General features: G+C 41.2%; 1 protein-coding gene across 4 annotated transcripts in view; it reads right to left on the bottom strand.

Annotated features, from left to right (window-relative positions):
* The window catches only part of LOC117238309 (protein phosphatase Slingshot), a 71,784-nt gene that overhangs the window by 20,570 nt on the left and 36,477 nt on the right, over positions 1-14,737 (bottom strand). For all 4 annotated transcript variants that reach the window (XM_033503121.1, XM_033503122.1, XM_033503120.1 and 1 more), the window contains 2 exons: positions 6,136-6,314; positions 1,247-1,312 (listed from right to left, as the gene is read on the bottom strand). In XM_033503121.1, coding sequence (XP_033359012.1) covers positions 1,247-1,312; positions 6,136-6,314 — 245 coding nt within the window. The remainder of the gene's footprint in view (positions 1-1,246; positions 1,313-6,135; positions 6,315-14,737) is intronic.

The following is a 14,737-nucleotide window of genomic DNA, read 5'->3' as shown; positions in this document are numbered from 1 at the left end:
CAGAAATATCGTTGCAGTAATTTTATATAGAATTTTTATCAAACTGGCATTATCATTTCTGTTTAGTCGTAAAAGCATCCATAATCGACTCGCCAAGTCTATAAGGTATTTCTTTTCCAGACCACTAAAGCAACGTCGATCGAATCTTAATTTCTTTACTAAATTCCTAGTAACCCGTTGCCTGATATCAATTTAGGCGATATAATCTTCGTAGTAACTCTGTAGTTTAACTTTGATCTTGAGTCAAATCCACAAGGCTATAGTATAAAAGTACGAACAGTTCGGCGCAATTATTATTCTGTATGTACATACTATGATATAAATTCGAGGCTTCGTCGGAAAAGTTTATCTTCGTACGACAGTGAACTGTAGGAATACAGTAGGAATACAACAGGAATGCGCCAGGCATACACCAGGAATACAGCAGGAACACGGCAGAAATACAGCAGGAACGCAGTAGGAATATCGAAAAATACTAAAAAAGCAAAAGCGTACGTTCCATGGCTTGCCTGATAATTATGGATCGTACAATCTTAGTTGTAGCCTGTAGCTATGCAACGATTGACTAAAATTACGATAAGATATAAAGCGCAAAAAAAAAAGATCTGGTTGACAAAAATGGGATATTCAGTCGGAATAATCAAACAATTTTCTCAACGCTCACAGCTTAATTTACGGTTCCATGAAAACGTTTACTCTCTTTTTGAATGTGAATCGTGTTAATACGAATGGGTCTCTTGGCAAGAAAAAAGCGGAAGACACGTCTGCATGTGCAACAGGACTGCGCTTATTATTAGTTTCATTTAGAACATCGATCGCAGCCCGTACCTACGTGGGTCGAACCCTTTCATACGTTCTATCGACTGACCCTATATGTCTTCCGTGGGTGTCGCGTCGTGTCTCGGACCATCTCGTTGTAATTATACGAAGTTATTTATTAGTCACGGCTATTAGGTATACCGCGATGAGACCATTCCTCTTCAACCGAGTCGTTTATTTTCGAAACGGCGCGTGCAACTTTTCGATCGAATTAAACATTCTTACGATTACAATGAGAAATTGGCGAAGCTATTCGTAACCGCGACGAAACGGTCATTGCCAACGTGGTAAGATACAACTGCTAATAATAACAACGATCGTCCAACTCCAAGATGAAGGAATCGTTTCGTTATTTCGCTATTTTAAAAGACGGTTTAAGGCCACGCTTTTCTAATCACGGAGTAAAATATCGAAAAAATCGACTCACCACATCGCCTGTACCGATACTGGCTTGAAGATGTGCTGCGAACCGCAGACGCTGACGCTGAAGCCTCTGCAACGAAAAAAGAGAAAAAGAATCAGAACGCATGCCTTCGGGAAGCATCGAGGGTCACACCATTCACCTTATACAGGATGGTCAGCCGATCGTATCGACGAGCTATTTTATTGCTCGCCGAAGCGGGCCAACTTCTCCGTTCTACGAAACTCGCTGGTTATTTTCGAGCAAGCTCGGTTGGTTACAGGTAACCCTCGTACTTTGGAAACGCGATTTTCCTACACTGTAAAAGTTTCTGAAAATTGCGGATCCACTCGTAAAGTAAGAAATTTTGGACAAAATTGATAAAAGATAAGAAAATCTTCCAAGTCCTATGTTTAATCCTGTTTAGTCCTGTAAAATTGTCGACGAAGATGTATTACTCTTCTTTATTAGGCAAAAAAAAAGAAGTCGGTACATTTTCTTCGTTATGTGATACGTAATAATTCCTACGTTTCGTACCGAGACTTCGTTCGAACCTTTCAGGGACGTTCTACTTACCGAAGCAGGTGCTAGGGATCGTTTTTAAATGATTCGGGTATCGTCCAGAAACGTAAGAGCCAAAAGTTATCCCTCGCGTTGTGGTAAAGCCTTCGAGGATAAAATGTATTCCGTTCATAGTACGATAGGATGAAAATATTTCGCAACAAAACGAGAACTATTAACGCAAGAAAAAAAAAAAAAAAAAAAAAAGAAAAGAAAGAAAGAAAGAAGTGGGAAGGTTAGCATCTTAATAAATTCAGACGTCAATTATCTTTCTGCGCTACAGGATTAAATATCGTTAGAATTTCAAATATAAAATTTGCAATTACACGATTATATATAATATCTTTCTTTCTACTAATAAATTCATTCGTTAAACCTGCGAAATGTAACTGTACGCAGCCTTGGTTTCAATTGTTAGCTCTCTGCTATTAATTGCCACTAATTATTAGCTTTATAAAATATAATTCATAACCAATTCGATTCATATACGACCGTTCGTAAAATCGTACACCGCAAAAACGAGTTTTCCAGTTTGGTAAACCACAACATTCAGAGCGCGATAGAAGCCAAATTACACGTTCGAATACTTTCAAGGAGTGGTAACACAGACAAAGAACGTTTTTAGAGTGAAAGGGCTTCTAAAGTTAGCCGTAGGTTGCTGCATGAGTATCCTAAAGCGGCGTACAATTTGCTCGTTACGTAGCTCGCAATGATTATGAAAGATTAACAAAGAGTCAGATATAATTCCGAGGTCACGTATCGTAGATCGAAGCGAGCGTGCAGTATTAAACAACGCACAACGGAACGGATCTCTGTCGCGTAAAAATAACTTTCGTATTAAAGTTGGTGCCATTTCCGGCGAATATCGCGTATCTATTTCTAAAAACGAACCAATGCAACCAACTAAGAACGCGTTGCTTTTCGGATATGCCCGTACTACGTACAATCTAGACTTCTATCTCGCAGAGAAACGGACGACATGCTACGAGATAGAGCGATAAATCGATTAACTCGTCTTCGGATTAAAACCGAGCACGGATGAGTCGCACCAAAAAAGATCACCTCTCACTGTCCAAACATAACAACGCACGCTTTTTCACTCGCTTGTACCGTCTACTCCTTCCGATTGCAACTTTAAAATACTGTTTATTGCTACTTTAAAATGATTTCCGTCACGACAGCTCCGAGCCCCGATTTCCAAGTTGTAATCGTGGTCACGCGGTCGAGCAAACTCTCAACTCGAAATTACAACGGTAACGCAATTCCCCTCTTGCATCGCGTTACGACACGCGTTACACACATCCAACATAACCGTTAATTACGCATTATGTAAAGAGCGGAGGGATTCGTGCAAAATCGGTGACCAAGCGAACGTCACGCCGCCGCGTCGCTTTATTCCGACCAGAGGCACAAGTTCTCGACCGACGTTTCCGGGAAACCCATGTCGATTCCGCGATCAGCTTTCCCCGAGGAAACGGTACTGGTTCGTCATTACGGCCACGCACGCCGTTAAGAACGATACACCGAATTAACTTTACGGCTCGACGGGACATTCGTTCTCGATTCGTTTTGATCGCTTTGACCACTTTCACCACTTGATGAATGTCAATTGCAAAAAAATTATCGGTCGAAAACGTATCGATAGAAAGACATATTGCTTCGAACGAGGGAATGTCAGTCTATGCAGTCGTCTATGCAATGTTAGAGGATATTTGACAACTAACGATAAGTGACGTTTCAACGTAAGCGAATTTTGTTAATATTATAATAGCCAATATTACCAAATATCGTAAGCAATGACTTTTTCATTTTAAACAATAATCTTTTCAAGCGGCAAATCTCGTTGAATCTTATGAATTTTTTGTTTCTTATTCGGCAAGTACTTTGAAACGCAGCCATCAACGCTGTATATTTTTACGAGACTTACTTTACGTTACTTTTGCCGTTTCTTAACTCGTACGATATCTGTTGCGATCGACGTTTTTAAACAAATCTTTCACAATTACCTTTGAAACTTCGCGCACGATACAAGCGATACACGATAATCGCTTAAATTCTTCGACCAACGACCGTTGCCTCGACTAGAAATTAATGGAAAAAGGACTTATCGAGCCACGTGCAATTAAAGGAAGAAAGAAGGAAAAAGACTGCCGCGACGGCCGAGCGTTTATAGAAAAGGGGGAAAGAACGAACGGAGAAAAAGATGATACAAAAATGATCCACGACGCAGGAACGCGAGCTGACCAGTACTTGTGCTCATTTTCTTTTCGTTCTCGATCCTTTTCTGGCGAACGGCCGCCTCTTTATCGCTAATTTGCCGCGAATTGCTCGCGTGATTCACTGTCTCAAACCGTTTAGATTCGTTCTTGTGTAGGCGAACCGACTATATAGCATACTCGAGCAAAAGAAACACGGAGCAAACGAGAAGAAATTTGTCATCGTTAGTGGCTTTTGTTTCACCGAATGAACATGCTACGACGATGGTAAATTCCAAACTCCGTACACTTTGATCGTGAACATTTGCTTTTACTCGATTAGTTTTCCAACGAGTTAATAATTCTGGCTATAATTACATGCGTATATAACTATATATATGACAATAGAAAAATTATACAATCATAATTATTAATCGCGATGGGTGTTCTTGTAATCGAAGATTTGTTACGTCCCTTCGGTTCGTTAGTTGGTAGTTGAGCGAAGTCGAGAGTGAAGTAGAGCGAGAGTGAAAAATCAAAAAAATACAAAGTCGGAACGATATAAAGATGATCTCGTGCAATTGAAATTCGTTCAAACGTAGTTGCGTTTGGTATGATTTTCGGCAAGAGCATCCTGGCACTTTCAAGATCACGAAACCAACGAACTCTGAAAAATGGCTTGGCGATCGTGGAGCACGACCTTCCATCGTGACCTTGGTGCTCACCTGTCAAGCACCTTGCTGCTCTAACACGGCTTACGGTAACGCGCTCCATTTCCCTACAGCCGACGTACGTACGTACGTATGAGTCTCGTGCAAAAGAGAGCGGTGCTGACCTTCGCGTTCACCTTTCCGCTCCGCGGTAGCTCGAGCGGTGCGTTCGTTTCTCGATCCACGGCCCGATGTACCGTTTCGAGCCGCGGTTTATTCGCCTAATTACCGAGAGTTCGCATACGGCCGCATGCCACGCTAATGACTCACTGCCTGAGCTGAAAGGAACCGGACACTCGTACACGTATCTATACAGTACCGCGCAAAATTCTTCGATCGTTTAACAAAATGATACGTTTTGTCTTTTTACGAGTAAATATAAAAATACCTCTGTATGTCGGTATGTCTGTGTTATTGCGTCGACTTAATTGCCAAGTTGAAACGGCAAACGACATCGTTACTACGTGACAGACACGAAAATTAGTAATGGAAAGAACGCGGTTCCTATAAGGTTTTCTAAAAGAATGATCGGTTTCCTCGCCGTTGCAAGAAGGTTATCGCACATGGCCTAAGACTTTTCTACTATACTGCATAAACGGGTACGCGCACACATGCATGAACACGCGTGAGACGAGCGGAGTACGACCGGTTAGAAAGTGGTCGGCTCACCGATCGGATACCTTATTGGCAGATTTTAGCGAGATCGAAAATCTCCGTTACGCATGGCAAGGCAAGCTTTTAATTGCGGGTTAGGCTGGCGCGGCGCAGCGCGGCGCGGCGCGGCGTCGAGTGATTTGTCCGCGCGCGGCTACGTCGCGTTTTTATTCGACGCGGAATAGGGGAATATCGAGCTGGAGGAGAAAGTACGGAACTATCTGCCGGCTGGAGCAAAAATCTGATAACCTGTAAAATCCGGCGTACTTTCGCCGTGCCTCCAACGAATCGGGAATGAGGGAAACTTACACAAAACCGTGTAGAACAGGCTATACACATACAAAACAGGATAAAATCATATACCGCATGTACTTGCTTCTGTAACTAATTGAAAACATTCAGTAGCAATTTCTTTCCGTCATATCGACGTGCCTGTCAATCAACTATCAGATTTAATTTATTCCCAAGAGTTTATTTTCTTCGTTTCCTATCGTCTAGTTGTCTTACGCATTTCTATCATGCCGATATGTAATGCGTTTTCAAACTTCGATCTGTTAAATATCGATGCAATTAAAATACCGTCGAAAAAGACTACTCGTTTTGAACTTTGATCGAATAAATTTATTTAAATTTCACGTTGTAATTTATCGTGTAACTTGTGCGTGTGTGTGTGTGGTTCGTTTAAACGAAAGCTAGGTAGGAAGAATGTATCGCGATGATTGGACGATAAAGTAGCAAGCAACGGACAGGAAGATAGCAAGAGATACAGGGTTAAATTCGAAAATAGCCAACATACCCGTCGCCGTCGAGAGTAATGGCAGTGTCGGCCAGAACCCGAAGTACAAGACCAACGGTCGCCCTAGCGTGACAATCGATACCAAGAAGGCAGCTCTCCTCCGCATCCTGCCTCCCAGTGCAGGATACTACGACCAGGTATCTCGTCCTTCCTGGATGCACTGACTCCAATTTCACCGCCTGAAATCAGAACGAACGTTACGAACACCCGATTAAACTTCCGGTCAAGCACACTTCCAACTGAAAAGAACGATCGAACTTTGTCTTTTTATCGTCGATTTTCAAAGATATTTGCTAAAATTTTGTTTCGTATATAATTCTTTGGTAGCGAAATTAAATTCCATTGTTAATTCCGTCTTCGTTCGTTTTATCAAGACGTAAATCAGCAAAAAAAAAAAAAGAAAAAAGAAAAAAAAGAAAGCAAAACAGCAGTAATTTCTATCATCTATCATAGATATTCGTTTTTAGTCAAGAAAGGTATACTATTTGGATTTATAATTTAACTTCTTTTCCATCTGATAGAGCATAATAGAGTACGGACATGAAACAACACAAAGTATAGACAGTATTTTTGTAACATTTAGGCCCAACGAAGAGCAAAGAGGAAACAGAAATAAAAATGTTGAGGGATTCTGATCGGACCTTGTACACTTGACCAGAGATCGAAATCGCAAAGTCGCGTTTCGCGAAACACAAGTTTCCTGCAGGTTAATGACATCGCGAAGTGCGGTTGCACAACCGTAACGTTCCCAACCGTTTCCGCTTCGCCACTGTTTCCTGCTTCTATCGATATCGATATTAAACCCGACGTCTATTACCACTCTCTCTTTCTTTGTACGAGCTACGACTGATAGCGACTATAATTTCGTTGCAACAAGAGAAGAGAAACGGAAAAGTAATAACTGCGTGTCGAGATTTCTAAGAAATTCCTTGGGAACGTGGTATTAGTTACGACGGATCAAATATTATACAGAATAAGACGCGTTTGTCGTCTTGATGTTTCCGTTGGGTTAATAAGTTAATTTGTCGTAAACTATACGTGCTTGAATCGATAAGTACCGGCGGAATTAATTATAAATCATAATAATCTTACATTATATATCGTGATAAACATGACTCTAGATGGAAATTTAATTTTCATTTAAAACGGGTAGAAAAATTGAATTATAATATTTTAAATCAATAGCTTTTAAATCAATAAGTAAACTGTTACTTATCGAGATATTAAGCAAATGTTTACCTAATATCAGAATAAATTTACCGAGTTAAATCCAAAGACCGAACATAGGAAAGCACATAGAATTAACGAATATTTTACTCGGCTCGTTGTCTGAATGGAAATCAAGATCCGAATGAAGAGGAGGCGTTGAAATCTTTTTTCACTTCATAAAACGCATCAGTAAGTGTTCATGAATGGTAAAGTGCATGCATCGCGAACATAATACTGATTTGTCGGTCGATGTTAGCTCTGCGCATCCACTATAATCGTTTCTATTTAAAAAATTATATCAAATTTACAGTCGACTTACAAACGATATTTCAATTTTTAGAATTTCGTTTCCTACGGCTCTCCTTTTTTTCATCTTTTTTTTTTTTTTAAATAACACGCAGTCTAGGTTACATAACGCGTAAGACCTTTTGGGTCAGTCCATTAATTCGTTCTAATTAAACTAAACGAAGCGACGAAACGTAAAGAATCTCCGGGTACGGTACAACAACCAACAATCCGTAGCACTCTTTTTCTCATGAGCGTATAAATTTCTCGCTCTACGAGCGTTACAGTAATTTGTTTTTATTTCTCCTTCGAACAAGTTCAGCTTGCAATTCGCCGATACGACAGGTGTGTTTACGGTGATAAAATAAAATATTTCGTTCCTATAGTTACCGTAACCGTAATCGAATGTCTCGATTCTATCGCGAAGCTAGTAAATTCAGAATTTAGTGGATAAACGCGCTGATAAATATCGATCGTACGTCGACAGTTTCGCTCGATACTAGGCCCACAAACCTTTTTTGCTTTATTCTATCATTTTTATTTTACCACGCTTCGACCAACATTTTCATAATAATTAGACATACAAGATCAGAGATATACCACGCATAGATAGCAATTTTTAGCAAAAAGAAAGGGAATTATAATCGCCAAATTTGCAATGCAGTTGATTCGGCTTGCTATTTGAAAGAAAACAATACGAGATAGGATCCTGTCGTGTAACAATATAGAATGAACGGTATCGTTGAAAAATTCGACGTTCGATCGCTGTGCAGGTTGCATCTAGAAGTATGGAAAAAGTAAAGTCACTTTCGAGCGAAGCCGAGACAAGTAAGAAACCAGCGCAGCGTCAGGAAATTACGGTAAGAACATCCTGGTAGGATGTTTTGCTTTTTCGTTTTCCTTTTGTTATTCGAGTTACTACGAACCGTAACTGCTTCTGAGAAGCCACGAAACAGTCACTTTTCCTAGTCTTTACGAAGTTTAATAGTCTACATTCCATTATATTATTTCACAATTACAACAAAAGTTATAATTATCATACACCATAAAACAAACTAGATAAAATAAATAGAAACAAAGGAAGTAAAGATTTACGATTCAACGCAATTTACCTGTGTAAATTTGAGAAATGTCTTTTTTCACGAAATTGAGCTTAAAGTGCCGAGAACGTAGGTATACTCCTATTCCTGGTGAAACTACAACGATTAACTGCTTGAAATATCTAATATCTAATTATGCAGATAGCCTGGTATATGTACTTTGTTGCATTGTTATATCGTTATATTGCACGAAACGCTATTCTACAAGCGGCAGAAAATAATTAAAATAAAACAACCCGACCGATGTTGTTTCTTTATAACAATGTCCAGCAAACTGTATCCGATAAGCATCTAACCGGATGATTTTGCACGAGAAAGCGAGCAAAGCATAAAAATAAACAAATTGCTCGTTATCGGTGAAATTTTCAAGGAAATATAACTGGCGATACGAAGCTGTTGACTGTACATTTTGTGTGGTGGCGCGTTCAATTGCTGGGACATTGCACTTCCGGGCCCAGTAATTATCCACACTTAACCCTGTTAAACGGTTAATTAGGCAGGCCGCGTCTCCTTATGGGACAACATCAGCAGCCATGCCTATTTCCTTCCGCCATGCGTTTAGCTGCCAAAGTTTTGTAACGCGTGTTTAGCGAATAAAATCGCTCGATGAAGGTAATTAACCACCGAGTCTGACTCGACGTTGTCTTTCGTTCCAGCCGCTACACGGCTATCACGGCATCCGGAAATTAACATCGAACGACGATCGTACGAGAGTTCGAGTCTAGAAACGTTATCTCGAATTAGATACTCCCGGTTTCATCCGCTATGTTTTTATCCAGTCGAACGGATTAATCCGCGGAGAAGTTTGTTTCCTTTTCTTCGAAATCGTATATATTTTGCATAATTTGGTAAATTATCAAGTTACAGATCCGAAACTACAAGTACACACAGTTTTCCGCTATACAATTTCTCCGCCATGTATTTGACAGAGATCGTGTGGCGACAAGGTGGCATCCAAACGCAGGTAACGCATTCTCGGTGGAAAATATTTTACCGAAGGCGATGGAACGGTACGTTGGCGCCGGAAGAGGTAATGGCCGAGTGTTTCGCAAACACGCACGAGCCCTTTTGTCGCGCGTACCTGAGAGCAAGATATGGAAAAAGGCCAGAACGCGTTCGAGTGGCTGGCAAACGCGACCTTGGATAACTCGTCCCGCGTTCATCTCAACTCGCCCTCTTCAAGGACGTACGCGTGACGAAGAACCGAAGATATTCAGTAGGCAGGAGACGCGAGCAGTGGCCGGCACGCAGCGTGCTTTCGAGTGTCGTCTGAGAGCTCGGCAGAAACGTCTGGAGATGTTATCGTCCTCGTATAACTGCAACTCGTGCTCTGCCCGTATCAAACTCTCCCTCTCGATGTCCGACTGCGCGTCTCTCGCTTTCGACGCTGACCAGCTTTGACGCGACCATCGTCTCTTCCTACTCGCTGCTATACCTTTTCCATTTTTACGTTCGGGGTCTCGCCAGTTATTACAGTCAAATGACTGCAACTTGCTATGATTCTTAATAAAAACCAGCGAGATATCGTCGTTGCAGCGTTTAAACCAAACAAAACGTCTAATCGTTGAGCAGCTTCGATCGTTTTATCGGGACATTGTTGGCCGATGAACCGTAACAGTCCGTACGAGCGAGTCTCTCGCAATCTCACATCTAGTATCGCAACGTAGACGCGCGTTGTATCCGCTCGGTCTGAGAAAATGCGTTTCAGCTCGTACAGGATAGCAAACTGGGTCGTTGTACCTATGTCATACGATTACGCGCGTGACGAGAAGAAACGCAATCGTGTAACTAGTTCGAGATATCGGTCGCGAAAAGAAACACGAGCCAATGCCCAAAGAGCACGCAAATCGCCACCGAAGCTGATTTCTGCAAAATCGATTCCGAGAATACATCGATCTTCGCTTGGCTAGATAACGGTAGTCGATAAATTACCGAATATACCGATTGATACCACTGGTTCACAAATTTCGGTTACACTATATTTTTTTTACACACTTCGTTGCATGTACACACGTGTACGTTTGATCGTTTGAAATTTCTTCGCGCAATTTTATTTTTTAATTTAAACAAAGAATAATTGATAAATATCATTCTAGATCGCAAAAATGCTGCGCTAAATACATAGTAGGAACAATTGTAGGAACACCCTGTATAAAAGAAACAGCGTTGTCTAGGATCTGTAATTGAAATATCGTACGCCTTGCTACTAAACACAATTTCACTTTCAATTTCAAGCGCGTCAAGGATTTTGTGCGACGACTCGAGCAATCCCACCACGCCGTACCTGCCGCTATCTGTGTCTCGCGATCGAAAGAAGGATCTGCTCGAGCTCGAGACGATTCGATTCGACGAAGCCACGAGGATCCCACGAGGATCCCACGAGGATCCCACGAGGATCCCACGAGAAGGAATCGCGAAAGGCCACCGTGAAAGTGTTTCGCGATCGACGATGCCTGTGCTTCGTGAGCGTGCCGCGTCGCCGCGGTGCAGCTGCAGCGTCGTGAAACGAAAGCGAATCGTTGAGAGACGTCGCGTCGTTTCGGATCATCGAACGGGACCCCGCAGCCAGAAGTCAGGACTAAAAGGTTCCCGATCCACTGCTTCCCCTCACCGCAGTCGCTCCTTTTTCCCTTTCTATTCGCGATCGATGATAAATTCACACGGTCGCTTCGTTCCATTCTGCGAACGAGTCTTACCATCACCCCACGCTATACACAACTAACTCTCTTTCTCCTTCTCTCGTTGTGTGAGCGAAATAATACATCGAGAAATGGCCGTACGAGCGAACGAGCTGATACAGTACCGGCCAAAAGCTTGAAAGCGCTCCATGTCTCTGATCTCGTTCGTACGATGATGAGCAATCTCGTACATATTCGGTATCTATTATTCTATTATTTTCATCTTCATCGTACAATAAATCATGGTCGATACCTTCGACGCTAGACACTCGCATATTCCTCTTTGAGAGATGTACACGCTATAGCGTCGATATCGTGTCGCAAACAGCGTTATTGCTTGATACGGTACAGGTGGACGTGGCTCCGGTAAACGGTTCGGTAAACAGTTCACGTTGTTAAGAGGCCGGTAGAAATAATTGGTCGGAAAAGCCACGATCGCGTTTCGATGTCGACGTCTTCGGTTAGCCACGTGGTTCTCGCGAAAGCTAGCACCACCTTTTGGGAAACGAAGATCGCGGTCGGACGGTGGGTGGCAACATGAGAAATCAGTTTTGTCATAAGTCACCAACGATCGCGATGATGCGCTGGGCATGCTCGTCCGTTGATCGTTTCGAGACTTGGCTCGCAGGTGTGCTAACGCCATTGTATGTACCGAGAGCGATCCCTGTTATAACATCGTCGCGGTGAAAGGGTTAGACGTGCCAAAGACAGTGCGTTGTGCTAAAACGTATGACAAAATACATATATTCTTCTATAGAAACGTAGTAATTTAGTTTGCTATACTAGCGATACTAGCGATATTAGCGATATTACAAGCACAACGACGAATACATCGAGTAATATGGAGAATAATGTAACCACTAAAAATGGACGTGTCGAATTAATACGTAGCTATAACGGGTAATGAACGCTAGATGGCTCATCCACGATGACGTATACTTTACACACGACCTTAAGATAGCGCTACTTTTAATCATCATCCTACGGTTTGTTTTATCGGGAAACAAAATAAGCTGAAGCATATTCTATCCGTAAATCTCGCGCAGGCGGGAAGAACACACGCCAGGAAATATCAAGAGTATAAACTCATTCACGCGAAATAACTCAAGCCAAAATGCGTATCTACGTCCAATACGAGCAACGAAACAATTTCTTACCCTCTGTTAGTGGGTAGGAAACGTATGCTGACTGGGTCAAAAGGAGGCTCCATTTGGTCGAAGCAAGAAACTGTGACCGATTCGAACACGAGCTCCGAAAGTCAGTGAACTTTCTCAGGACGATCCAATTACTTGCGACACGAGAACGAAGTATTCGCGAGTATTGGCTCACCGCAGACATCCGTCGGTTTTCGATCGGAGAACAAGAGTAATCGATGCACGCTTCGATCACAAATTTACGCATTCATAATATAGCGACGTTGACTTTATATCGTTGGATCGTATCGTACTATTCAGCGCCGTTCGCTTACAAGTGTCCGACGATCGTCAGATCAAGTTTAAATTATTTGTTAACAAATGTAGTAATAATGTATTTAATTATCTACCATATATATTTGTAATTCTGCGATTAAAATACAGCATTTTAAAAACCTCTAAAAATCCCTAGTCGTCGATAGAAAGAAGAAAAATGAGAACGGCCAAGAGTGGTACATTCGAGATCTATTGTTATGCTGGTGTGTGTGTGTGTGTGTGTGTGTGTGCGCGCGCGCGCCCGCGCATGATAAAAGGTGTAGCGAGTTAACTCGTGCCGAACCAGTTTCACGGGTGCAAAACGTCGTGTCGGCCCTTTCGAAAGTGGAGCAAGTTTATCGGATGTCGTGATGGCAGGTTAGCCGTAGATGTTCTGCGTCACGTTGTCTTTTAACCCAATGTCGCCGTGCTTAATTACGGTTAATTCGTTTTCCACTGGACGACAGGAGGTCTATCCTAACGACGTCTTAATGTTCATTACTATGGTTATTTTCTAAAAAGAAAACAAAAAAACACTCTCTCTCTAGCGATGAAAGTGACTTACTTTTTATTATTTGGCACACGCTTTCTACGACATAACCTTTGAAAACAAGTTAAATTATAATTTTAATTCCATGTTCGATCGTACTTGAAACTATCGATCACATATTATCTCTTGAAATATTCATATCGGTAAGACATTTATGAAGAGTTCGAACAAAACGTATCGATCTTTTTTCCAAAGTGCTCGTGAAATATTCAAAGTTTTCTGGCCAAATTCGAAGCTACTTAAAATATACTTGGTCTAATGAGTAATTTCTTGGTCGGAAGAGGGCCGTGACAGACGAGGTGATTTCTTGCACACCACAACTTTGTCCACATCTTGTACGACCAAGAGACATCGAGGTCAACGGATCGGACGCGTCTTTCTCGTCCATAACGTCGCGTCGACTCGGTTACGACAATATCTCTGTACTCTCTGTTAACCTCGATAGAAAGTCGTCGGCCAGAGAATCGTACGTAAAAAGGACAAACTTTCTGGAAAAATCACTCCATTTACTCAATTACATGTTTTCTGGTATTATTTACGAGCTTGTCCCACTTTTCCACCGTATTTGCTAACACCGTTCTTCGTCAAACGATTTACGTTGAACTCATGGCTATTAAACGTTTCTCGTTTCTTTCTCCCCCACTCTTTTTCATTTAATTTCGTGCTGCTATGCTTCAAACCAATAATAATATTTGGCGAAGATATAAAGATAGAGGTACAGAGATAATAAGCATTTAACCAGAATCTTTAGATTTCTTTCGTCCGTTTCTTTCATCTTAATCTTAATTTAATTAATCTTAATTTTCTAGTATAAAATGAATTGTTTCAACGGTCTGATTGCCAATAGTATCCTATTTTCGAGTCACTTTGTTTTTCCTATCCTATTACGGATTTTTTCATCACGATATTCTCGAGAGGCACGATATTTATTACTGTCAGAGATTTCACTTCTGCGAGATCGATACCTTTTTCACGTTTTGCGTTATGCAATAGGTATTTCACGTCGATGCTCGTCACGTAACGAAAATAGCGAATACATTACGTGAAAATGATGAAAAATGGTTCTGTCGTCGATCAAATTTCTTTCATTTAGCTTGCGGGATTTGTGAATGCTCCGTTTTAAAATTATATATTTTATATTTTAAAACTAAATTTAGGAAAACAACAGCTCGATGGTTATTCGTCGTCTCTCGTTTCAAAAAAAAAGTTTGGATCGGATAGTTTAATTCTCCTCAAAATCCATTTTAGATTTAATCATTTTACTACAAATCACGAAAGATTCTACTTTAACATTTATCGCAAAACTGCAATTCCTAATACATAACAATCGTA

This window comes from Bombus vosnesenskii, unplaced genomic scaffold, assembly GCF_011952255.1.
Source record: "Bombus vosnesenskii isolate JDL3184/JDL3185 unplaced genomic scaffold, Bvos_JDL3184-5_v1.1 scf7180000013448, whole genome shotgun sequence".
NCBI lineage: Eukaryota > Metazoa > Arthropoda > Insecta > Hymenoptera > Apidae > Bombus > Bombus vosnesenskii.
Note: the sequence above shows the minus strand (reverse complement) of the source record. Positions and strands in the feature narration are given on the sequence as shown.